The sequence below is a fragment of the Orcinus orca genome, chromosome 6 (genome assembly GCF_937001465.1).
Source record: "Orcinus orca chromosome 6, mOrcOrc1.1, whole genome shotgun sequence".
Taxonomy (NCBI): domain Eukaryota; kingdom Metazoa; phylum Chordata; class Mammalia; order Artiodactyla; family Delphinidae; genus Orcinus; species Orcinus orca.
This window is the reverse complement of record NC_064564.1, coordinates 71,405,096-71,432,991: the sequence shown is the minus strand read 5'-3', so window position 1 is coordinate 71,432,991 and position 27,896 is coordinate 71,405,096. Positions and strand designations below refer to the sequence as shown.

Here is a 27,896-nt window from a genome sequence, read left to right as displayed (position 1 = left end):
GTCCTCACGTCCATTTTCTATGTCTGTGTCTATATTCCTGTCCTGCTAGGGTCACTAATTTTTAAATGTTGTATTTTCATCCACTAGAACAGCTCATATTTGAGACCTACTTAGGTATTCATCTATTCATAAAATGAATGTTAGCACACATTTGTACACTTTTAGCACACTTTTTTCATTTATTTGTCATTTTTAAGTCCAAAGTGACTGTGATGCTGTTAAAACTAATACTAGCCTAATTTGCTCATCAGTGTTGTCCTGTTAGTTCCAAAAATGCCTTGGCATTGATCCATTAGCTGTATAAGAAAAATCTGTTTAATGAAATTTCTCAAGTTCCTCTTTGTTCCTTTATATCTAAAATTTCTCACCTTCTATGACACAGCATCAAATCTGCCCTGTATTTAGTCCTTCTGAGTTTATGGGATTCAACATGCAGCACTTCCTCAGAAGTGGTCTTACGTTAGTCATTGTGACAGGGCCTTTGGTAGTGCCGTGAGGGTCCTTGGGGGAGGAACTTTACAAATGAAGAAACAATGATAGAAGTACTCTTGATCATTTATTTTGCATGGGCCTCACTCTGTTATAGCTAAGTAGTACCTCAATAAAGTCCAAATCAAATACCGAAACAAAATATTGGAATTTAAAACACTATTTCCCATAATCACTTGGACTAATAAGACAATCAGAGAAACTACAGTGGCTTGAATTAAATTACTGCTCTGCTGTGAATCCATGGCCCCACTCAGCCTCCTGAAGCCAGAGAGGCCACTGGAGTAGGAATTCGATTATGCCACTACTGAAAATTAGGTAGTATGTTTCCAGATTCCACCAACAGATGGTTCCTTTAAGCATTCACCTCAGGAGCTTCACGGTGGTCACCTCCACTAGGAAGCCATCTTTTTCTTTTTTTGGCTGTACCACCGCTCAGCTTGTGGGATCTTAGTTCCTCAACCAGGGAGTGAACCCAGGTCCTCGGCAGTGAAAGCACAGAGTCCTAACCACTGGACCGCCAGGGAATTCCCTAGGAAGTCATCCTTGACCCTCCCATCAATCCATTTCAGTTCAAGTGCCCCTCACAGCATCCTTATTTCTCCGTATCATATCATCCATCATGCACACTGCCACTGTGGTTGTAGGTACCCATTAACCACATAAGCTTGTGAATTCCTGATGTACAGCGACCTTGCTTTGAATTATGTTTCTTACCCCAGCACCCAGCATGGTAACTTGGCATACATTTCTTATCCCAGCACTTAACAAAATAACAGGACCTCAATACATGTTTGTTAAATACAGTCTTCTTTCCCTTCTTCCTTCCACAAATATTTATTGAGCACCAACTATGTGTCAGACACCATTCTGGGAACGGGAGATACAGCAGAGAACAAAAGAGATCAAAGTCCCTTCTCTCATGAAGCTTGTATTCTAGTAGGGGGAGAAAGACAATTAACAACTAAAAAGTCTTAAGTATGTCCAGTCATTGAAGTGTCATGAAGGAAACTAAAGTAAAGGAAAGGGATAGAGAGATGTGAACAGACTTCTGTTTTACACACAAATGGGCAACTGGCTCATTGAACAAGTGGGACTTGTAAGTAGGTACAATTAGAAAACAAATGTATTCTTCTTCCATCGCTGCCCATTCATAGTTACTTGGAGGGACTTATTCTTTTTTATGCTCTTTGATGAAATACAGGACAGGCTCCAGGACTTTTCTGGTCACTCTCAGATAATATATTGATAAAAACCTTCTTGCTACTTCTGTCTCAAGAAGAGCCTTTTTGAGGTAAGTAAAATGCCCAGTCCCATGTACTAGCCAAAACTTCATTTAAAATGAAAGATTCTCATTCCTCCACCTTCGGCATGTTTTAGTCTGGTCTGCTTCAGTTGGCTTCTTCCCAATTGTCCCCCTTGGACTTCTTCCTTATACACCAACTCATTCTGGCTCCTTGAGCGTTTAAGATGAGGGTGAGGGGACATGAGGAAGGACAGAAGCAAATGCAGGAAAAGTGGACATGTAATCTTGTTTTGGTTTCCTCTGGACGTGTCTGTGTCTGACCCTGTCTGGCACTGAAGGACGTTCAAAGCTGACTTTCTTAGGGTGTTCTAATAGAAGCTGAGAGCCTTTCTGGGAACATTCAATGGTATGTTCTGTGATGCAGGATGCCAATTTCTGCACTTAAATGTCCTGTCTTAGCCCATAGGAATACAGTCGATCCCTCTTCCATCCCTACATGAGGTGCTCTTGGGCAGGCTCTAAAATGGCTCCCTGTCATCTTTCTCTTTTACATGGCCCATATCTGATCCCCCAAAGCCACATCTGGGCCTGAATACTCACTTATCCTTGCCCCACCACTCATGTATATGTAGCTCCTCTCTTTCTGCTCTGCTGCTTCAGACAGATCACCAGAGCCTCTTATCTATAACTTCACGAGGAACCCAAGGGGGTTTGCAGATGAGACTTACAGCACACCTTTTTCAAAATCCTGTCTCTATTTGCAAACTGAATTTTGGCTTTGCTGAATGTTGGGAAGCAGACCCAAGTTTGGTTCAGTAACATTCCTATCTAATACACACTGTAAACCTGGTAGAGGAACGACAAGGTTTCAATGATTATGAACGAAAGTCATAAAGAAGGTAAATATTATTTGTACATCCTCTATTAAACTAAGGCTTAACTGCTACAATGCATGGAATATAAGGAATGAATATTTGAGGTTCCTACACCTCATATTTCACTTCATCTCACTTCCTCCCACAATCCAGAGACCAAGAAGATTTTCACTTATCAAAAATAAATGTTTTTAAGAGTCAAAGATGCTAAGTGCATGCCAGGCAATGCCTGCCTTGCCCAACTTGTTCTTGTCCTCACCATGCTCAAGAAAGCAAGGGTAAGCTGGGTTTGGGAGAGCAGGGCAGAGTGGGTATTTTCTGAGTTGGGCATTGGCCTCTAGAGCTCCATCAATGTGCTGGCTAATGACCAATTAGGCAGCCTGGTGCAAAGGCAACAGGGCAGGGTTGAAACTGAGGAAACCATCAGAATGCCCCTGAGATTTAAGCTGTGGGACAAGAGGAGAACAGAGCAGAGAGAAACAGAGACGCCAAGAGAGACTGTGTGTGTGTCAGATAGAGAGAAGAGAGAGAGACAGAGAGAATGCCTTGCTTTAGAGCCACCTTGGTTCCTGTAAGTGTCCTCGTTCCACATCCAGGCAGCCGTGTTTTTATAATATATTCCCATTTTTCAGGCTATCTTTATTGTTCTCTGTCTATGGTAAACTATAACAGGAAGGGAGGAAACAGCATGGGCTCTGCTAAGCTAATTCATTCCCATCACCCTGGAGAACACAGAATTTTCTAGAACCATTCCCAAAGTAGAATTATGGATCTTCCTAGGCTTACCCTTTTTCAAAGTAGCCCAGCCTTTTGGGGGCAGAATATGATATACAAACACAGTCTTCTCAACACATTCACATCCATCCTTGTCAAATTATCAGCTCTTCAGGCCCCCAGGCCATCCTATAAGGTTGAATTGAATCTTCAACTAGTCCCAAAACTCTTGACATTGTAGGACACAATTTGGGACTCTTTAGGGAGTTGAGTTCCTGCACACTGATTGAGCAGACACCTAAATAGCCAAGAAGTAACCCACAGCAATTCAAATAGGAAGTATCTATGCAATGGATACTCCTTTTGTAACTTAGCTGTACAAACGTTATGAGAATAATAACAGCATGTTTAAATTACTCACAATTCCATCCCCTTAAGACAAGTACAAAAGACCTGAAACCCAAAGAGATGGGTTCAGATTCTCACTCTTCCACTCCCTGGCTGGGTGACTTTGAGTAAATCACTTAACCTCTAGGAGATTCTCCCCAGTTGTAAAATAGAGATAATAATACCTACTTCACAGGGTGATGGTGAAGGTTAGAGGAGACATCTAGCAAGATGTTGCAGCGCAGCAACAGCATCATAGCAATAATAATAACTTCTTGAGTACTTTCTATGTGCCAGGCATTGAGTTAAGCACTTTTTTGCTTTATTTTACTTAATTTTCCAATAACCTTATGAAGTGCACCCATTTTACAGGTAAGGTCACTGAAGCACACAGTGGCTAGGTCACCTGCCTAAGTTACTAACACAGCTATGAGGAGCACTGACAAAGTGCTCCTCCCTCTACTTTTTCATGTTTTACTAGGAGGAATATTCCAGACTTAAATAAATTAGTAGTTACTACTTACTGGGGGTTCGTTGGTTCCAAGTCGCCAATATGTTGAATTACACAGTTTTTTAACTTCTTCAGGACCCTCTATATCATAATCTTTGGGATAAGTTTCTCTGTCACGGTGCCTTAAGAAAAAAATGAGAATCTGTTAAGGGATAAAGCTTATTTATCAGGTATTGCATTTGAACATTGTAAAAATTATGCAATGAAAATTTACTATATTTGTGACCTTGTTCTAATAATAAATTTACTGGATTTGGGACATGTATTTCCCATCTCTTTTCAAGTAATGCTGAGGCTACTTCCTAAAAACAATTTAGCACATGTGATAAAACTAATAGTATCACGAAAACAATACTTATCCAACACAGTAATTATTCAGTGACTTCAATGAAGTGAATCTTATTTAATAATGTAGATTAGTTACTGAAATAAATTCTAAAATAAGACATGTAGTATATTAGAAAGGCAACTTACCACTTTAGAAATTTTTCTACCATGAATTTTAATTACAATTTTTTTTCAAAACGAGAGCAAAATATTTACTCATATGGATTTATAACAGTGCTTCCTGCTCTGAAAGAGGGTCTAAAGGAAAAACAGTTCTTAAAACATGTAGAAGAAAGAGTAAAAAAATATTCTGAACGTCTTGACTGAAAGGATGGTTGGATAATAATAAAGGAGGGATTTGGGGATAGGAAAGGAAAAAGGAGGTGAAGTGGCCCACAACCGAAGTAGCTATTTTCGGAATAAATTCTAAAATAAGACATGTCTAAAATAAGACATATGTGTAATATTATTGTGTCTATCTAAAATATGCTTTGTTGGGTATTCTTAAATACCAGACAAATCCACATGCTCTCAACTTCTCTGGCCTCCTCCATCTTCAGTCCATGAACTCTTCATCCACTGTGGGAGAGGGCAGCCCAGCTCTTCATCTGTTCTTCCAAATCTATGGTGTAATCCTAAAACCTAAGCTTTTGAACTCCAAAGCTAAGAATTTGGCTCTTTTGCTGCCTGCTGGGTCATGCTTCCCTGAGGTAATAAAACCAGAACACCTCCCTAGGAGCATAGGAATGAAGGGGCAAAGCACCAGTTAACATTTCAATGTATTATTTCCAGGGCCCACCTCTTTTTTTTTTTTTTTTAAACATCTTTATTGGAGTATAATTGCTTTACAGTGGTGTGTTAGTTTCTGCTGTATAACAAAGTGAATCAGCTGTACATATACATATATCTCCATATCTCCTCTCTCTTGAGTCTCCCTCCCACCCTCCCTATCCCACCCCTCTAGGTGGTCACAAAGCACCAAGCTGATCTCCCTGTGCTATGCGGCTGCTTCCCACTAGCTATCTATTTTACATTTGGTAGTGTATATATGTCCATGCTACTCCCCCACCTCTTTTTTAGGCACTGTAGGCACAGTGCCCAGGGCTTGTGATACTTTTAGGGGCCCAGGAGAGTGTTTTAATCATTTTTAAATCAGAAAAAAAAGAATATAATCCAGTTTGAATTATATCCATCTTTATACCAAAGCAGTCATAAACTATCATTTTAAACTTTTTTTTATTGGAGGAATTGGAGGCAAAGATAATTAGTGTCCATGAAAGTCAGAATGCAGCCTGATTATACCATCATGTATTTTAAGTTGTATTATAACTAGATTATTACAAAAAATTCAGTTATGTTCCTTTTCTTACCGCAATCTCAGATAACAGCCAAAAGCCCAGCATTAAAACATGAATCTATAATGAAACTTTGGAGGACTGAGCTAATGCAGTTGGCATTCCCTAATGCCTGCTAGCTGCCCACAAATAATGTGCCCACAGCCTGCAGGCTCTGAGAGATACACAGCTGAAGACCTGTCCCTACTTCACAGAGGCTGCCAGCCTAGCAAAAATAAACATACATGTTTAAAAAATTATAAAATATATAAAAAAAGTTAAAATATAAAATATATATTTACTATATCCTAAATATGTATTTGCTACATATAATAACAGTAAAAATGATTTGCATATTATAAAGGAAACGGGAGGCCTAATTATTCCCTGACTTTATTATGTCAGTTGAACATTGGCTTGTGCCTCAGTTTCCCCGAGATGAACTGAGAATCATACACTGAGGACAAATCAATTGATTGAGAGTCTCAAGTGAAAAGTGACATAAAAATGCAAATATTATTATATGTAATAATATTGTGTCTATCTAAAATATGCTTTGTTGGGTATTCTTAAATACTTTGTCAATACCAATTAAGTTTTATAGCATCTTTGTAAGACAAATATATATATATATATATATATATATATATATACACATAAAAATAAAAATAATCTAGGTGTTATTTATATATATATATATATATATATATATACACTTTATATAGCCTTGTTTGCCTTGCTACCTGCATTTATTTATGGTTGCCATGACTTCTCATTTACTGCAATAAAAATTCTTTACGGGAAAATAATGAATATAATGATATAAAATTTACAATGTCTCTAGAACAGTAACTTTCAAACTTATTGATAACAGACCCCACCTATATACCATTACAATCCACCCTGAGAGTTTGCCAGTGTCTGGAGACATTTTTAGTTGTTGCATCTGGGTGGGGTGGGTTGTTGCTGGCATCTAGCGGGTGGAGGCCAGCAATGCTGCTGAACATCCTACAGTGCACAGGACAGCCCACCACAACAAAGAAATATCTGATCCAAAATGTCAAAAGTACCAAGGTTGAGAAAGCTCTAGAGAATGACTGTGTACCAGATTCTTAGATCAGTGGTCCCCAAACCTTAGCATTTCATGGAGTAGCAAAACTTTACACTCAAATTTGTAAAACCAACCTAAAATTGCCAACATTTTGTCTTGACAGGAACATTAAAAATAAAATAACCATCTATCACCTTTAATAAGGAGACTTTTAACACCAAAGATAAGTAAAAACAATCTTAGAGTCTTTTAAGCTGAATAAATTTAGCTATATGAAAACCTTGCTACATTGCTACGCTGTCTTTACAGTTTGTACATCACTTTGGATTAGTAAAAAAGGTCATTATTGACCAGCACTGGTCTAGTCTACAGACTGGATCTGCAGATATTAATTTTCCCCAGATATGAATTTGACAGCAGCAGTCAGTTCAAGGCTAAAGCAGTTTGAATATAGGTATTCTGTGCTACTAACTGAAGGGAGAGCTGTGTTTTTGATGTCAGGTGTGCAGACACAGGCTGACATTCTTGCTGGGAGGAGAGCCTCCAGGGCCTCCTACCAGCAGGGCCAGAATCTTCCTTGACAATCAGCCTTGCTTCTGCTGAGGACTTTGCTCTATCAAGCCCAAAGCTAAATGCTGTGGCTATTTCTTTATACGAGAAATCTTTACGTAAGACATCCTTAATTACAAGAAAGGAAATTTGCTTTCTCTACTCTACTGTGGGAGAAATAGTATGAATATGAATAGAATTACAAATGGGGCAAAGGCTGACAGGACAGGATCAGACCTGTCAATTGTATAAAAAGGAGCTTGGAACCAGGACCCTGCTGTCAAAAATGCCACTTGGACTGATTCAGAGAGGATTAAGGTCAATAGAATCTAGTAGGGCAAAGATAGCATGGGCAGGTCCCATTCTAGACAACTCCCCACCACCCATCCTACAATCACCTGAACACTCTAGATCCTGAATTTCCTGTCTCCTCCAGCCTAACATAGTCCCACGTAAAGCCTTGTGAAAAGCACTTTCTGGATCTGTATCTGCGGTCCTTTGGGAGCTTGAGTTTCCTACCATAAGAGTTGGATGATTTCACATCAAATCAAATCTGTAAGTTCCCCTTGACTGAACACATATAAATCCTTAAGTGAGTTGCAGGACTAAACAAACAACTCCAGAGCATACTCAGATAGGGATCTGCAGCTCCCCTCAGGCTGCCCCAAGCCATCGTGGTCCAGTTCCCAGAGGAGGACAGGTGGGGTTAGACCACAGGATTATCCTTGCAGAAGAGGAGACCAAGCTACTCTCTACAGTTTCTGTGGTCCCATGACTAAGTGGGGGAAGCAAAGTGGGAATTTGCAAAGAAACCATTACCTTTATCACTTCTCCACCTTTCACATTTTAAAATAATTGTCCATTAATGAATCTTCCTTTTCATTAGACTAAGAATGTTTAGACACAGGGATCACTTTTTACTCATCTTTGTGATCTCAGTGCCTAACAAAGACTAACACGTTGTAAATGCTCATTAAATCTTAAATGATTGATTGATTGAATTTCTTACATTTTGTTACTGTCACCTTAATATAAATGCTGAAAGCAATGGCTTTCAAATGTGTCCATAAAAATAAAGAGCATCCCAGCGTACTCTACAAAAGCACACATAAAAAAGGAGTGATTATGCATATAGAGATGCTAGTTCTTTGCAACAAAAACTTGTCTCTAGAGGAATTATAAATCTGCTTGCTGAATGGGAACACTCTCAGCATACATATGCATGACACTGATTGCAAAGGGGGTGTGGATCCGAGCAATATCTGATATGTGAACAATGAAAATCGAGCTCAATTCTGGTTTCTGGTTACTTGACAAGAGACACATTTTCTTTGTGAATTTCAAAGATGTTAATATTATGTTTAGTTGGGCTTCCCTGGTGGCGCAGCGGTTGAGAGTCTGCCTGCCGATGCAGGGGACACGGGTTTGTGTCCCGGTCTGGGAAGATCCCACATGCCGCGGAGCGGCTGGGCCCGTGAGCCATGGTGGCTGAGCCTGTGCGTCCGGAGCCTGTGCTCCGCAACAGGAGAGGCCACAACAGTCAGAAGCACGCGTACCGCAAAAAAAAAAAAAAAAAAAAAAATTATGTTTAGTTAAGACTCCAAATGACAGAATATATTAAATTTTAGAATTATTAATGTAGTTCAAAACTACTGTGTCAGCTATTGTTATTTTCTGATGTAAATCTAAGCCAAATGAGAAGAGAAAGATACCTTTTCCATTAGGTTTTATAATCGTCTGCTATCTAGGACTTTAAGAGAAAATTACCCCAGAGAGTCAGCTATATTTCCTGACACATTAGAAGCATTAAAACCAATAGAATCAAAGACTACAAAGAAATATTTGACAATCCTCTTTAAAAATTTCACAGGCAAATGATTTATATGCCAAGATAGTGCTATTTGGCGGCACATTTATCAAACTGACAAATGAAGACTTTCGGGTGTATTTGCAAGAGTCATAAAGAAAATCTTACGTCCTTGGGAGAAATGGTGACATTTCAGACTTATGAAGAGGGACACTGTTTTTCAATGTGTCTCATGCTGTATGCAATCTGTGCATCTACCACTATGAAACCACACAATTTGAAACCTAAACTGCACTCAAAAGAAAAATATTCGACCGAGACAGGTAAGTGAAGTTATTTTCTTCACTCAACATATATTGAACGGCATGTAAATAAGACCCATCATTATTATGAATTTTTTTTCATAAGAAACTCTTCAAAAACAGGAAGCCCTATGGAGAATATTGGGAGTAAACAAGAGGAATACAGCATGGGAGCCTGTCTATCTTAACAGTTGAAACGTTAAATAAATGTTGTCAGTATGATTAACTGCCAAACACATGACTTTGAAAACAGCTGGAGGAACATGTATTAAATGGGGTGACACTATAATTGATTATCCCACCTGGGACACTGTGAGAGGGGAATTAGGTACTAGGTACACTGGGAGTGGTGAAACCAGGATTGTCCTGGTCAAATCAGGATTGGGACATTCTGTTACCCTATGTTTTGATTACTGGATCTCAATTATCTTAAGATCCTAGGAAACTTCTTATGGTTCCTTTGATCTCCGCTCCAGAAACAGCTTACACTGGCTGGGCATAGACACTCTGGGTGGTGGAACAGTAGGACAAAAAAGAGACCGAGTTTTTAAAGTGTATTATATAACAGTAATTACTGTTATCCAAAGAACACCTTGACAGTATATTGGCATGAATGGCATGGAGACCAATTTGGCCCCTGCAAAACAAGAAACAAATGCCTGATTACCTGCATAAACTCCTATCCCTATAGTCTTAATATTACCAGCTTAGATAATTTGAATTAATTACTCTAGAATAACATCAAATGATTATATTATGTGAGCTTAAGGACCATTTTAATGCACATTTCCATGAATCCATGGGCAATGCATACTGAGTAGATAATACAAGGTTCTGTAGTTTCAAAGCAATTCATTTCATTCACACTAGAAACAAATGAAAAAGCCTTTCTTCATAAATAGTATCTATGGTTAAAACAGTCTTCCATTATGAACATAGCTACACAAATGAGCACTTTTTCCATTTCTTCCTAGAAATCATTCAAAAGCAGCAAAGGAAATGGAAAAATTAAAAGAAAACTAATTTTTAGCGAAGTTATTGTATAATCCCTAGATTACATCATGTGCAAGGGTTACTTTAAGCAGCCAAAATCCAGCTGAAGACAAGTGGAAGAAGCAGAGACAAGAAAGAGGATATAGGAAGAAATCTCAGTAGTGAGATTGCCCAGAAGCAGGAGCTCTCAGAGCACCAGCCAAACTACATTCCCATAGTTATGCAGATAAACTCTTTCACTGAAAACAATGGAAAATGCTAGAATATATATATATTTACATTTTGACACATTATAAGTATTTAAGAGCTGAAAATCCAGTGGGGAATTTCCAGGCCAATTTTTGGATGAAAGCCTGTAACCAAAGGGGTAAATAGAACTTTAAAACACCAACTCTCCTGATGCCCTTGGGATATTTGCTAATGTTGCACAGGGGCAATGGCTTCAGGGGCTAGAGGGACTGAAGTCTAGCCCTGGAGCTAACCTAGGAGGGGAGTTTTACAAGGAAGTCTTCCATATGTGATAGATATTATGCTTGCCAATACAATTTCTCCTTTTTACTGGGAATATAAGAGGTTAAATTCCCAGCTCCCTTGCATTTAGTGAAGCCATGTGACTAGCTCTGGCCAATAAAATAAAAATGAGCAGAAATGATATATGTCATTTCTGGGCTAAGACAGTGAAAGCTCTTATGTAATTCTCAACTCTTTTTTTCCCCTGCCAGAGCAATTGATGACTTTCTAGATGGTGGAGCCTCAGTCAACCTGAGTCCCAGAGTATCTATGTGGAGGAGTGCCTACCCTCCACCAAAAACCTAAAGCAGACTCTGTGTGAGCAGGAAGCAAATCTTTATGTGTTAGGCCACTGAGATTTTTGGAGCTGTTTGTTAACACAGATTAAGCCTAGCCTATTCTAACACAAAAATAAGTACCCGAAGTGGGGTAGGTGTTATTATAGCAAAAATCTAAAATACATGGCACTGGCTAAAGACCAGGCAAAGACAATAGGAAGCTGGTATGAGAGGCTGGAGAGGTCAAACATTTGATAGCCTCAGTAGGTTAAGAGTCAAACCAGGTACCTAGTGAGATCCGGAAAGAGACTGGAAGACAGTTGTTAGTTCTACATGCAAATAGCTACTGATAATTGGTTTTGCCAAAGTATTTTAAAAAGAGAGAGAGATAAATTCAGGAAATTGTCTAGTTTACAAGAAGATAGAAGGAAATGAGAGATTCCAGAAATTTTGAGCCTTGAAATGTTAAAAGGGCCAACAACTTTTATATCTCAAACAGAGAGATCTCAAAAAGAGAGAAAACTGAAAAAGACTTTTTCAAGACAAAGTTCCATTAAAGCTTTGCCTGGCAGCAAAGTTCATCCTATTGTTAGACCCTCCCAGTGAGTTAAGTTGCATTGGAGCAAGCATATGCTTAAGGAGAGAGTCAAAAAAAAATTCCCAGGGTCTCTGATTTCTGTAACTACAATAGTATCAAAGTGACAGTCAAGGTATTACAAGGATAAAAAGTAAAGAAATATAGCAAGTCTGAGCACTTTGTCTAGAAAGAATTGAGAATGAGGTTACCAGCAGCTGGAACTAACTGGATTCAAACATGTAAGAAACTTCCTAAGCTTTAAAGAATTGTACTTCCAAGTAAGCCAGGGGTGTGCATTTAAAAATCCTTTAACTGTTCAATACTTAAAATAACTTTTGGCCCCCAAACTTCTGGGAACAAAAGGTGAACTGAAAAAGCAAAACAACCCATAGAAGGGCATATTCTACAACATTCATTGCAGGTGTGGTCAAAGAGAATATTGGAAACGAAAAGATGATACACAGGGCAGAGCCAAGGGCCATAAAGAACAATGGGAAAAGTATGCTGCCAGAAAACAGAATCAGGGTCTAAGCAAAGAACATTTCTGACACCAATGTAGGACTCCCTAACAATGTCTGCCTGACAGGATTTAAGGACCATAGACAAATGACTGCCCTTTCCATCATTCCTCTTTCTGAATCGGAGTGCTTATTACAGTTATCTTGTCTCTGTCCCGCCACTTTATATTGGTTATATGGAGACCAAGCAGAAAAATTTCCTGCTTTATAGATTTTTGAACCAAGTAGAGCCACACTAGACTTGGTAGAAAAACAATAGCATAACATATGGAGATCTTGGACTTCTGACCTATGACTAGATAGAATTTGGGTCATTTTCCTTGGGTAAATGGGTAAACATAATTGGTCTGCATGTGGAAAGAGTAAAACCAATATTTGGTGACCTGCCTAAAGAACACAACTTCAAGTGCACGTGGAACTTTCATAAAAATTAAGAAAAAATATTTCAATATGTTTGAAAGATATAAATTCATAACACATTTAAAAAGAGATCCTTCTTCAATCTGGAAATATGTAAGCATTTTATCAAACAACTCTTTAATCAAAGATCAATACAAATTGTTGAATTTCTCAAAAATACCAATAAATAGAAATACCACTTATAAGAATCCATAGGATATAGCTAAAGTAGAACCCAGAGAAAAATTCAAGTTTTAAGTACTTATATCAATAGAACAGAAAAAATGAAAATAAATAAGTGAAATATCTAATTCAAAAATATTAAAAAGCACAAGTAAGCCAAAAGAAATCAGAATGATAGAATAATTCAAAATAAAAGCAAAATTAAATAAGTTAGAAAACAGAATAAATGAATAAGTAAGCAAAATAGACAAACTCCTATCTAAAAAATCAAGGAAAAGGGCAGGGGGAGATACAAACAGAATAATATTCCATACATAGGAACATATATTATATGACTCCATTCACATGAAATGTCCAGAATAGGCCAATCTGTAGAGACAGGAAGTAGATTGGTGGTTGTCTAGGGCTCGAGGGCAAAGGGAGGAGGATTTCTTTTAAGGTTAATAAAACTGTTCTAAAATCAGTTGTGTTGATGGATGTACAACTCCATGAATATGCTAAAAGCCTTTGAATTATACACTTTAAAAGGGTGATAGTATAGAATGTAAACTATATCTTAATAAAAATAGGATATAACCATCAAAAGAAGAAAACATTTTAAATCATTAAAGACTACTTTCCATAACTCGATGCAAATATATGTGGAAAACTAGACAGCACACACAACTTTCTAAAAAAAACAATTTACAATTGTTCTCAGTAGAGACAAAAAGTCTAAACACACAATTTCCAAAGAAGAAATAGAGAAGCTGTCAAAGGAAAAAAGAGCTACTGCCTGAAACAGTACTAGGTCCAGATGGTTTTACTGTGGGAGGAAATTCTTATCTGTGCCTGAATGTCTAGCAGGACATTTGAACTGCCTTGAGCTGCTCACTTGTCAGAGGTACACAGGCATTGGTGGCGTCAATAACACCTATAATAAATCACATTACATTCACTATACTCACTTTGACATAAGTGTAAACCAAGCTGAAGTGGTCTTTCCCAACTATTTATATTTATTACAGGATTGTTTTAAAATACCAAAAAATTTCCGTAAGTAAAATGAATTTATCTAGATGAAATTCTTCTAATTCATACAACACACATACTTATTATTTTAAGGTCTAGGTAGAAGCCCACAATATCTTAACCTCTAGATTGCCTGCAATGAAAATTTGGTTGCTTTGTTGGCATGCACCCCTACAAAGAGAGCAGGTGCCAATGAGCTCTGAAAGCTCAGGATTCTTATACGAGTAGGGAATTCCTTTTCTGTGAAGATCTTTCAGAGACTTTGCTGATCACACCTTTGCTCTGAATGGCCATATGCAAACTAGCTAACGTATATCTGTTGTCCCTACCCATATGACTGTAGGTTTATGGATATGTAACTTGGGCATCATCTAGATAGATGGATAAATGCTATTAAGATGCTGTGGCCACCCCAGGAATAGGAGTCACAATTCTTGCAATCACACACTTGACATCACTAGTTATCAGTCATTGTGCAATCAAAAATGCACACATATTTTCAAACACTCTGGGGGAAGGAACAGTAATGCCCTCAGTTGAAAACTAACTAATGTGCCATCTTTAGTTCTTCATGTGAATCCTAGGAACTAGAACAACCTCCTCTAGAAAACTTTTCCTGGTCTAATAGTCTGTGTGCTCCTCTTGGATGTCCCCAGAGAGCTCTGCTTAGCCCAATCCTAGCACGTATCACAGTGCACAGTAATTGCCCAGCAAGCCTCCTCAACTCCCATCTCCTCAACTCCGTATTTTAAACTTTTGCTATAAAATTGGGTATTTGGAAATTCAAATTCATTCTACACTGTAGTAGCTCTTTATAGGATATAGCAGATATCTATAGGATAGGATGGGATATAGTAGATATCTATAGGATTATCAGCCTAGCTCTCCTTCTTTCTCCTGGATAGGTCCATTTTGCCCCATGGCTATTGGAAAGCTGTCATTTTCTACCAAACCTTGCCCAGTCAGATGACCCCAAACAAATACTTGGCCCAGAAATGGACATCTGACCTGGAATTTTTAAATTCAGAACTGAAAATACCTTAAAAACAACATTTTTGGTGGATGAAGATGTAAGTTATAAATTCCTGAACCACAGCAGCCATGTTTCCTATAGTCTTCAATGATAAGATGAGGCAAACACAATGAGGAAGAGAGAGAAGAAATGAAGCAAGACCCAGATGCACTAGCATCCCTTATGCCTGTTGTTCCTGAGGTCAAGCTGCATCCGTGCCCTCCTTCTTATCTAGTGATCAACCATTCCATGAATATCATGAACTAATTCATTTTCTTGCTTCCTTAGGCTAGTGCAAGCCGAGTATCTGTCAACTGCAATCAAAAGAAGCCTGATCAGTACACACAGAAAATAGTACCGATGGGGTGGCTTCCAAGGCCAACTAAGAGAAGTTTATCTGACAGTGCTAATTCTAGTGCTATTGAAAACCTTGAGTCTTGAGCCTGGGTATCCTGTGTCCATAGACTGAAACTCTCCTTATCAAAATGTCACCAAGCCCCACATTCTTCTTACCTCCTCCTTCACTCCTTACATCCTTACCTAGAAAGAAAGCTGATGAAAAAGTAAGAGAAAGAAAGCTGATGAAAAAGCACTTGTGACTATCTGTGAGGAAGACTACAGTAGCATTATGACAAGCCTTTGGTGACTCCTGTTGCCCAGGAGAGAGATGGTCTCAAGGACACATAGGGAGTTGGCTCAGGCAGAGGTACTTGTATACAGCAATGATCTTTCCTAACCCAAGTGCACCCACATGAGGAAATGCCTGTCCTACAATACTCTGCCTTGCAGAGCAAGGGTTATCTTGCAAGTAAAGCTGTTTTATTTTGGCCACCAGTTAAATTGAGCAAAACCTCACGAAAAGGTCAAGGCACAATTTTATAACCACTGGTTTTCAGAAAATGAATTTGGTTGGGATTTCATTAAAGAGAATAGCATTGAAAGAAAAATACAGTCATGACAAAAGGATGTAGAATGTCCTGCATCATCCTGAAAAATAGAAAATAAGGTGCTCCCCCCCGCAAAACTACTACATTCAAAAGCATTTGTGGATATGTGTGTATGTTGAGGAATAAGAATGTAGCACTATATTAAAAATAACCATGGCATAGGATCTACCATTATAGAACACAGACAAGAATGAAAGCGTGGTTAAACCAAATGAATGTGAATAGCATCATCCTTTTTACCCAACATAAACTAGCAATTAAAAAGATATTTAAAAAAGACTCAAAATAAACCATGCAGAATGACTCAGACTCTGAAAGAGATGAAGTATTCTGTTTAAATCCTGATCATTTAGAGAATGCTTGCTTCAGGGGAAGAGCTGTAGAAAGTGATATCAAAGTTTTCAAGTAATTTTACTTGAAATAATACACATTCATTATGGAAAATGTAAAAGTGGCAAAGAGGAAAAAAGAAAATGACAAATAGTCCATAAATCCACCATCCAGTAATAAATATTTTGTGTTACATGGTAAATATCCTTTCAGTCTCTTTTCAATACATACAGACATATATTTTTATCAAAAGAATTCATAACATGCTGTTCCTTTTTTTACTTACTTAAAGTGAGATTATATTTTCAAATATTAATCTTTGCACTTTTCTTTGCTTAACTCTTTAAAATAACCTTTGTTCTAATAAATCAGAGGCATCTACATTTGCCTTGGGAAGATATAGGACTGTTTTGCCAGGAATATGAAGAAAAATAAAGTGCTGGTGATTAACTTCTGACTAACAATAAAATTTTTTAGTCCTGAGTGATGTTTTTCTTGAAAGTCAGGACCTGCTAAGAAGTAAAATGTCTAAATTTCTCAAACTTCTATTAACAACCAGATCCAGAAGCTCCCAAACACGGCATAAGTAGGGTGACCCTATCATTTATTTTGTAAAGAAGATCACTTTAAAAAATGAGAGAAGGGCTTTTAATAAATCTCAGGCCAATGGGAGTAAACTCTACTGGGCAAACCACAGCATACGCACACCCTCTCTGCAGGGCATTTGATGAAAGCTGAATTGAGTGTCAGTGGGCCAGCTACAGGGCCACCATGTTCAGGGATGAGGTGCCCCTACCACAGTGGCTACCACCAGCCTAAGTCAGGGGCCAGGAGAGGATGAGCATGACTTAAGGATCTACAGTCCTAAGGAGAGCCAAAATGGAAATGAGTCTGAAAGCAGGACCTCAGGTCTTTAACAAACCAAGTGGATTAGTCAAAAGTTCACCAGCAGCAGGCACAGAAGTTGGACAAAGGATAAGCTGAACAAGAATAAGGACCCACATGCAGATCTGGGAGCCTCACTACCCCATCCCCCAAATGTCATATAACTTCAGTCCCTTATGCACACACACACCACTAGGAAAAGGAGAGGGTGGATGAGGTAGGATTCAGAAGAGTGGGCACTGTTCTGAAAGAGACTATTTTAACCCAAAACAAACTGTTTAAACTCAAAGAGACAGAGAAACCCTTCAATTGGCATGTTTGAACTTTTCTCTGGTAATCAACAGTTGAAAAACCATGAGGATCAGTTTCAGAAAACAAATTTTATATATGCATCTGACTTGAATGCAAATTTCTAATTCTGCTACTGACCAGATAGTAAATATATTTCCATGTCTTTGGTCTACTATCACATCATCTTAAATGGTCACACAGTATTATAATTTACAATGTTTTTTAAAGTATGAGTTAAGAAATTAAGATGTCTCTTTAAAGTGTGAATACCATTTGTCCCTATTTAACTCAAAATTTCCTAAGTACCCGTCAGTCTCTAGTAAGTCATGTACCGCATCTAGGAAGAACATGAGTTTAGCTCCCATTTTTAAATTCTTTACCATTCTAATCGGAAGCCTAATGATTTATACCCCTCTAAATTCACCTATACAGAGGTGACCAAACATGCTTCAATGTCATCCTGTTGTATCAGGATCAGGGCTGTGCATTTGCAGAAACATGGATGGACCTAGAGATTATCATACCAAGCCAAGTAAGTCAGAAAAAGAAAGACAAATACCATATGATATCTCTTATACGTGGACTCTAAAATATGACGCAAATGAACATATCTACGAAACAGAAACGGACTCACAGACAGAGTACAGACTTGTGGTTGCCAAGGGAGAGGACACTGGGAGAAGGAAGGATTGGGAGTTTGGGATTAGCAGATGCAAACTAATATATATAGGATGGATAAACAACAAGGTCCTACTGTGTAGCACAGGGAACTATATTCAATATCCTGTAATAAATTATAATGGAAAAGAATTTGAAAAAGAATATATATATGTATAACTGAGTCATTTTGCTGTACAGCAGAAATTAACACAACATTGTAAATCAACTATACTTCAATAAATTTTTTTAAAAAAAGGATCAGGGCTGTGAAAATCAGCTCTGGCTTTATTACAGATTTGCATTATCCTGTAGTCCTTACCTCAGGGTCTTCTTAAAGCATAAAAAAAGAGGCCCCCAGCCTGCAGTGCCTTTTGTGTTTGTGTGTGTGTCCTTTCTCTCCATTCATTTGTTAATTTCTTTGATAAACATTATTTGAGCACCCACGGTGTTCTTATCCCTTGCCCCAAGGCTTGCTCTTCTCACTTCTCATTACTAACCAATAAAGCTTCTTTAAAGTCTCTTCTCTCTCCTTTCCACATAACCAAATATTTAAAATGCACAAAATAAGAGTTAAAAGCTTTCGATTGAGGGCTTAAGTTGTTAAAACAGAAGGATGGAGGCTTGCTGGAAGGGGAAGCATGTATGGATTTCAACAGAGGCAGGCTGCAACATGTGTTTACTAAAGGGCTTTCTTATTTTCTTTGCCTTTTTATCCTGATTATGCGTTGGAGATGTGAGAAGATGGGATTGCTGGCTAGAGAAGATCTATGTAACTCTAGCTTGGTCCTTAGTGGTGTGAAGGACTCTAAATACTTCCAGGTTAGTCCCTGAGAAAACTGCTGTATTTACAGGATGAACATACAGCAAATTAGAAAATTCATCTCTGTTTTCTAATAAGTATACTAATGATATCCTAGTGCCTTGAAACTGGATTCTCCTCTGAATGTGGAGTACCTTGAATACATATGAACTCCCTGTTCAAAGAGCACAATAGGGTATAAGTCTGAAGAGCATCATAGAAAGCTCTTTAATTTCTTTCTCCAGCCCAAATGATTTTCTGTAAAAATCTTTAAAACTATCAAGTTCCCTACCCCACAATTATCACCGGATTTTAATTTTACTTCCTTTTCCCCCTTTCTCTTTCTGTTTTCTTCCTATAATGCAGACAGGGTTGGGGGAGGACAGTAAAATGCCCAGGCTCTTTAATTTTGGGCTTACGTAGGAGAGAGAAGTAATTGAAATTACAAATATATAAAATTAAGCTAAGTCCTTAAAACTCTTAAGTGTCACCATGGAGACCAGAGCGTGAACTGTTTCATGGAAACTCGAACGAATTTTCTGGCTCATCAGTTATTAACAGATGTCAATTTGGCCAAGGTAGAAGAGATGAGAATAAATAAATAAATAAATAAATAAGAACTAGCCTTACACCAGAGAATTTATTAAGGGCAAATGTAGTTGTTCTGGTTCTTAGTATTCCATTATTCCAGTGAGTGGGAAAATACCCTAAGAGAAAATTTCCCCTTGACTCATAATTCCCGATGGAAACATCTGATGATATAGCTCCATAAATGCTGTAGGAATGAATAGAGAAAGATAATTTCTAGAAAAGGCCTTTCTCACTCAGAAGCATCAAGGTGTGATGCAGGTAATATGGCTCTCTATCCACCACTCTAGCTACAAGGAAGACATGGTTCCTAGGCAACCTCTTATCCAATAATGGACCAGAAATATCTCTAACAACCATTCTGGGTATTTCACTTTATCATGTCTATTATACACAACTGTTTTTAATATGTATAGTGAAGTCAAACAGACTTCAATGTGGTATTACATTCCACATAAAGAGTAACACAGGAATTATCCAAATGTTTACTGTATAAGCAGAGGTACCTCAGAATTTCTCCCAGTTAAATTCTATTTTGCAAACCTATAGGCACAGTCCCTTAGCTGATCAAATACTCAGTTGGGAGGCCACCCAAATGGTGTATTAGATAGTAGGCATTCATTGATTAAATAACCACTAATAAAAGGTTAAAATTCAATAAATTTTTAATATATAATAAAATAACTCAATAGAAAGCAAACAATTATGACCAGAATGCATAAAAACAAAATGATCAATGACATTTATTCATTTGGAAGTTTACACAATTTGAACTTTACGCAGTTTTCTAGGACAGACCTTGGTGACTGGTTGAATACAGAAGGAAAACAAGGATGCCAGTAGCACAGCCAGCTCAGAGAAATGCAAGTGCTTCTCAAATCTTACAACTGATTCTCATTATTCAAGGTTGTTATGTTCTATAAAGTCACAAACAATTAGCAAATACTGAATCATTGCTCCTAGGGGAAGTACAAGATTAGGTTCCTGTGAGCCTCTGGTCACACTTTCAACAACCAATTAATACATGACCCGGTTTTATGTGTGCTTCTGTTTAAAGACATCTTGTTTAATATATCTTGTTGACTCACTAACACTGAATTCACAGCCAACAGCACTGTAACTCATGTCTGAATGAAGCTTATGTAATGCACATATTTTCTCCATAAGGCACATCACAGCCTTCTTGCACTTAGGAACACTAGACAGCACTTCAGCACTATGTTTGGGGGCCATCTGAACAATGATATCAACAACAAAAAGTAAAAAAATACAAAAAACATGGCACTAAATAGACCATGAAAAGAATACTTGTTTACAGTAAGAGGAGCTGAAACAAGAAGGCAGAGTGTCTGACATCAACTGAGAATATGTGTGTGGGATGATTCAAATTTTTTGCCTCTCTGCACATGTCCATAAATGACTATGAAAGTGCTGCAAATATTGATGTAGCGTTCCATATAAATTTTTGCAAGTAGATGAATTTGCAAATACAGAATTTACAGATAATGAGATCAAGTGTATTTATCAACTATAAAGAACTCTTTCTATTTCCCTATGATGCTGCTTCTTACTATTACATTGTACTTGCCTGTTCTCTTTTGTATACCTATGGAACTCCTATTCTTCCTTCTAAACCTTGCTCAGAAAACCATATACACACTAACCTCCCCCTCCTGTTACTTTTGCCTCTTATACTCATCTCTATTTTGCACAAATCAGATTATACTGAATTTACTGACGTTTTTCTTTACTGGCCTATGAAATTAGTTGAGGTCAGTGACCATGTCCTAGTACATGTATATAACCTTTACTGTGCTTACTATGTGCCAGGCTATATGTCAGAAGATACTTCACATACAATACCTTGTTTAGTCTTACAAGAATCCTATCACCCCCATTTTACAGTTGCAGAAACAGAGGCCTAGAATAGTCATGTCACTTGTTATATCAAAAGCTGCAGAGTTGGTATTCAAACCTAAAGCTCAAGCTTTTAACCATTATGTTATCCTAAATAAATATTAGTTACCATATATTATTGACTGCTTACTATGTGCAAGGCATGGTATTAAATGCTTTATACAAATTATCTCACTGAATCCACTTTATCCATCTCTGTGTCTCCAACACACGGCACAGTGCATGACACAAAAATGTTTGTTGGGTTAAATTTATTTCTTACTGCCCCCAAACCTTTCTAAAACCAACAGCATGAGAACTCTCTACATTTCCAGCAGTGGCCAGAATGACTTTGTGTTACACCACCCTTTTCTCCTACCAAGTTCCTCATCTCCTTCTCATCTATATTCTTCTGTGGTTTTGCTATTGATGTCTATGATGTCCACAAGGCAACTTTTCAAAGCAAAGGTAGTACAGAAGGGAGCAGAAGCACTGTCCACTTGAAAAAGGTCTTTCTCTTTAACAGTAATTTCTGGCAGTGATTTATATTATGACCTAAATCCTTATGGAGTAACAAAATCATGAAAGAGCTAAGTGTTTTGCTTGAGGGCTGTGAGGTAAGCCCTGTATGAGGTTAAAGGAGGATTTTCTGCTTCCCAATGTAGATTTTTATTCTAAATTAATATAGCCTCTCACAGTGAGCTCAATATAGGCAGAGAGTTGGTTTTAGGGATGAGAAGTAAAAGGGAGAGAGTTCATGGGAAAGTGAGTAGGCTGTAGCAAGTTTGCAAGACAGAAACAACGGGATTCACATATTATACATTACATGAATGAATGGGATCAAGAGGACTTAGCCTTAGGGCTAGAGTCAAAATCATCTTCTTTCAAAGGTGAAAGTATAAAGAAAACAAGATTTGAGATTTCATTTCAAATCTTCCTCTTTCCCAGAATATTCCAAATAGTCCAAAAACAATTACTGTCAATAGTACAGCCAGGAAAATTGACCCAAAGGATAGAATTCTAAATACCCTAAAAGGCCCCACTGTTCTGCCAATTAAATGTCATGGTTTCACTATCAGTCACTGTAATATTTAATAAACAGGAGAATCTCTAAGTGAATTCCAAACCCAAAGCCTCATGCAGAGGAAGTAAATGTTTCCTGAAGCCAGGAAAGAACCTGAAATTACCACAGAAAGAAGGAGTAGACTCATCTTAAGGAGTAGCCAGTGTTCAGCTCCAGTACATTCATAGTTGGCAGAAAGAATAAAATCCTCTGTTGCCAAGCCTTTCAGATTTTCAAGAGAAGACACAATCCTAGATTTCCACGTGAAATCTCCTGGTTTTAAATGTGGGCAATTAATTTAAAAGAAAAATGTAAACACAGTGCATGTCAAATAAACTGTGTCTGTTGGTTTACCCAGTGAGGGATGCCGGTCTGCAGTCTCTGGCCAGAATAGTCCTAGTAGCCTAGGGAATATTTTAACGACCTCTTTCAAATCATTCATTGTGCCTCACTGCCCCCAAGAAACGGCAGTCCTGGAGGCCATCCTCTGAACAGACATCTCCTCCTCCTGTGCCCTCAGTCTCCTAACAGACCCTGCCTTTTGTAAGTAAGCACTTGTCTCAGAACATGATTTCCAAGCCTCTGCAGACACCCTCCACCTACACTGTGTGGGTGATCTATGACCTCTGGTAGACAGGGTCTGGCTGCAGCAGGTCTCCGTGTGTGCTAGGGAGCTGCTCTTGGAGGGCTTTCCTATCTCATCCTCCCTGCCCCTACTCTCACTCTGACCCTCGCCATCTCTCCTTTGAAGATGTTTCCCTTTCCTTTCTCTTTCTTCTCTCCCAGTTCTCTCTCTTGTATGATCTTTTTCTTTCTTTCTCTGCTTTTCTTTTCCTCTTTTCTCATTCTTCTCTGTTTATTTTATCCTCTCCACCCTTTTCCTCTCTCTCTTACTCTCCTTTCCTCTCCTCCCCCATCCCTTCCCTTCTTCTCCCTCTCCCAGCACCTAGAAACTGCAAGAGAGCTCGCTCACCAGGAATACACCAGCACTGGCTTCGAGTATTTCTTGTGATGGGAGCGGAGGGTTAGGGAGCCCTTGCGCTCCATCAAGTCCGTGGGTCCAAGTTCAAACCAGTGTTGACTACCGCTACACCAACCCTGGCAGGAGCTGTCACAGCTCCCCATGGCTGCCCTCCTGTTACAGATCTCAGAGGATTTCTCTCTGCACCTATCCTGTTGCCTGTGCCGACACAGCCCAAGATTCGGCTTCTCTCATCTCCTAAGCAACCTGGGGCGGGGTCAATGTAAAGGGCGGGGCCAGTAGAAAGACGTATCTCTCAAGCCTAAAAGCCCTGGTTTCCTAGACAGTGAACGCAGATACTGCTTAGAAACTACACTTCCCAGAATGCAATGAGGGGAGCGAGCGGGCTATATAGAGGTTGAGAGGGACACCTGCATCCTGGGATCTGTAGTTTCGCTCTCCTAACAGTCTACTCCTCAGAGTGGGCGGAGTTAAGGGGGAGCGCTGGGTCACTTAAGGAGGACTAAGTGGACCTGAGCCCGGAGCTGGTCTATTGGGGCTGTCCTTGCGGAAGTTTCTTTTTACCATTCATCATCTGTTGCCACCACACCTTCTGCTTACAAGTTATGTAAATTTAACTAAAAGGGAGCAAGAGAACACCCCTCAAACCATAAAATATGTCTTTTCTATATAGCTTTTCTAAATAAGAAAGAGGAGCAGAATTGTTTAGCAAATCAGCTAAAAAGTTTGAGGATGAAAAAGGCTTGGCTGGTCCCAGTTTCAGCTGTTCTCTCAACCTTTCTGAGCACGAATTTCTTCCTCTGAAAAACGAGGGAGGGAATGGGATCGTGGAGGGGGCTGAGAAGGACACAAGAATCAGAGGTCCCTTCAGGCTGTAATGGCTGAAAGACTCAATCTCTAGGTACAGTTTAGGGCTCTAGGGCATTCAGCTCCCCAAGATTTGCCAAATTCTTCTCGCCTTAACATTTAACAGTTAATATGTGGTGACAATACAAACTCATCACATTATTGTTTTGTAAGTTATATGCAAGAAGGAGATTTTAAAAAGATTATCTACAGCATTGCCGTCAGGAAATCTTGTGCTTATTCCACTTTTGAGTTTCCAAGAAAAGAGTATTTAGCACATCAGAATTCTCCTCCCCAACCTCAGCTGAGCACCTTAAGGGCATTAATGAACTTAATCATGGCCATCCCTCGGACCTGGCATAGCGCTTAATATATACATACCATATATACATACCATCAGTGAACTAATGAATGAATATTATGTTTGATTACCTTAGATTTATCCAGGCTTCCATAAATTACAGAAGTTTCTTACTTTAAGAAGGCCACATTACACAAAAAATTCAAATGTAAAAACACAAATTAAGAGATATTTTACATTACAAATAGATTTTATAGTTCACAGAAGATTTATTATGGCACTCCTATAGATAGCGAAGTGCTCTTCTGGATCAGATTTCACAAATTTGATTACACACAACTACTAAGTGCTTTTTTGTGGCCTGTGGTACTCAGTGTGGGCACCTGTGGTACCCAGTGTGGGCACCTGTGGTATGCTTAGGCCCCTATTTTACTGACAGCTACAGTTAAGCCATATTTTTTAGAACCAAATAGTCCACTGTCACCAGCTTAGTGCTAGTAGAGCGCTGACAGCTATTTTTGCCCTTTTCTTCTTGAAAGAATGAAAAGAAAAATAGAAATTAAAACGGTAAACAAGATCCAAGTTAAGCTCAATTCTGTCCAAAGCATAGCACATTGCTGTCACTCCAAAATTATTACCATCATACTATCTTTCAGTTTATTTTATTTTATTTAAGCTTAAAGTGTATTTATTTTACTTATGCTTTAAGTGATAGCAACATAATATATGTGCAACCAAGATGTCAGGTCTCTGTAGCCAATCTGACTCAGAGCCAAGCCCTTTCTCTGGTGCTGCTGAGATTTAAAAGCTCTTTAGCACACCAAGTAGCAATATAGTATGAAAACAAACAAAACAAACATAATTTGTTATTTTAGAGTTCCTTAAGCCAAGGTGACAGCCTTTTGAAGTCTAAGAAAATGCTTTTTCCCTCTTTATATCAGCTCTTTCCTCTTTCCTCTTTATATCAGCTTTATAAACTTTACTGTCTTCTGTGTCTACTAAATACTTTTCAACATCCTCAAGCTGAGATGTAGGAAATTAACTCTCTGATACCCTCAAGTTCAGACGTATTCTATTCTCTTTGTATACATCAGTACATTCTGTGGAATTTTTCGTTCCTGATTCCGTCCTTACCAGTAATAGAACAGTATTTATTGCAGAGGGGTTTTGTGAGAATTACATAAGATGATAAATATATTGAAAGCAGAAGGAACAGTTCCTAATACATGCTCAGCCCTCAATTAAATTTCAATTACTAATGCTATTACTACATCCCAACTTTGTCCTTATCATTTTGGAAAAGTATTCTAAAATGTGCTTGTTGTTTGTGTAGAGTTTCCTAACTATACTTCACTGTTCTTCAAGCTTTGTCTGTCTACAAGGTCTATTTAATGAATATCTTTTAATCATATTTTAATATGAAATTTAATAGTCTGAATCAGAAAAATGTTGGCAAGATATTTTGATGTTATCAGTGATAACAATGGTTTCGTATTCATATGGAATCTTTTCAAGACCATTATTAATAAGCTTTATTCTTTATAAAATTACTGATCCTCAACATACTTGAGTTATTCCTATTTTCCTCAAGCTTCATCAAACCAATGTAGTGTAGGGCTTAATGCAATGCCTTCTATTATATTAATCTCTTTTCACCGTAACATCCTTGGGGTTAGAAAATCACAGCTCAGGTGGCTGAAACAGGACTTCTCTGTAAGATAATTGCAGGCAGACCAACTCGGGAAGTGGGAATCCCTTCATCTGAGCCTACTCTAGTATATTTCTTTATTAGCTTTATCAGATCCTTAAAGAGGTTGCCAGGAAGACCTGACAAGAACAGCAAAGCTAAAACAGATGTAACCCAGCCAGATGTAAATGCCTACAGAGGTTAACCTCTTTACCATCTCCTTTCCTTCCTGTCTTAATAGTCTGCTCAGTTCTTGGAAAAGCCCCTGCTCAGGACCTTCCAAAGTCACCATCATTGTATCCTCTCCCAGCATTAAAATTCTTCTACCAAATGTCATGCAATTACCTGAGAGAAAAATTTTAATTATGTAAGAAAATTAATTTGTACCATCTCCATGTTGAATCTAGTTTAAGTCTATTGAAAACTTGTATTTAAATTGTATAAAACTTAGAAGCTTAAAACTGAGTATTTATGTCCTAATCAAGGGTTGCATAGTAATTTTTTAGTTCCCCAGAAATAAGGACCTCCATATATACATCTAGGGGCCCACTTTCAAATATTTTGTATAAAAAAGTTAGAGTTCACCAGTTTGTCAAAATGAATGAGAGGTGTCTGGTCCTCCCCGCTCCCTCTGTCCCCCCTATCTCCTGACCTCTCTCCCACCTCTCCCTTCTTCTTTTCCTTTTCCCCACTTTTCCTCCACTTATCCCTTCCTCTTCCATCTCTACTCATCTTCTTGCCTTCTTTCCTCTCCTCTCTTCTGCCTTCCCTCTCCCTGCTTCCTGTTCCTCTTCTTCCTTCTGTGAGAAGCGGTATGGATATTAGAACCAGAATCTACTGCTGAGCACCCAAGACAATCTGGTACAATTCAGTTACATGAAAAATATGAAAGAAAAATAGTAAAACCTAGAAATCAGGACCAAAGTTTATATGAATAAGCTCATGTTTAACGACCCAGGAACTCTCAAAGGAATCAACACCAATGAAAGCTTCAATCTTCTTTCCTTTCCTTTAACTATTCATAACTACCAACAGTCTTTTCCAGAAGAATTTAACCTTGAGTATGATTCCTCTGTGCTTCTAATTTGTATTGCAAACATATTAGGCATTGATCTGCCCTCAAACCATTATTAACTAGTACTGATTAAGTCCTGTCATGCAAGAGGCATTACTTCTGGAACTGCAACTCTCAGCATGGGGATTAATTTATTAAATATTCAATTCAGCATTTCCCTTATTTTTTAATGTCTTTATTGAAGTATAATTGCTTTACAATGTTGTGTTAGTTTCTGCTGTATAACAAAGTGAATCAGCTATATGTACACATATATCCCCATATCCCCTCCCTCTTGCGTCTCCCTCCCACCCTCCCTATCCCAACCCTCTAGGTGGTCACAAAGCACTGAGCTGATGACCCTGTGCTATGCAACTGCTTCCCACTAGCTATCTATTTTACGTTTGGTGGTGTCTATATGTCAATGCTACTCTCTCACTTCGTCCCAGCTTCCGCTTCCCTCTCCCCATGTCCTCAAGTCCATTCTCTACGTC

General features: G+C 38.4%; 1 protein-coding gene across 5 annotated transcripts in view; it reads right to left on the bottom strand.

Annotated features, from left to right (window-relative positions):
- The window catches only part of CFAP95 (cilia and flagella associated protein 95), a 123,720-nt gene that overhangs the window by 59,626 nt on the left and 36,198 nt on the right, over positions 1-27,896 (bottom strand). For 2 of the 5 annotated variants that reach the window (XM_033440205.2, XM_049710936.1), the window contains one exon: positions 4,236-4,344. The exons of 2 other annotated variants lie outside the window; for them this stretch is intronic. In XM_033440205.2, coding sequence (XP_033296096.1) covers positions 4,236-4,344 — 109 coding nt within the window. Of the gene's footprint in view, positions 1-4,235; positions 4,345-23,505; positions 24,068-27,896 lie in introns of those variants that run through there. One more of the 5 variants, XM_033440209.2, reaches the window with a different exon arrangement.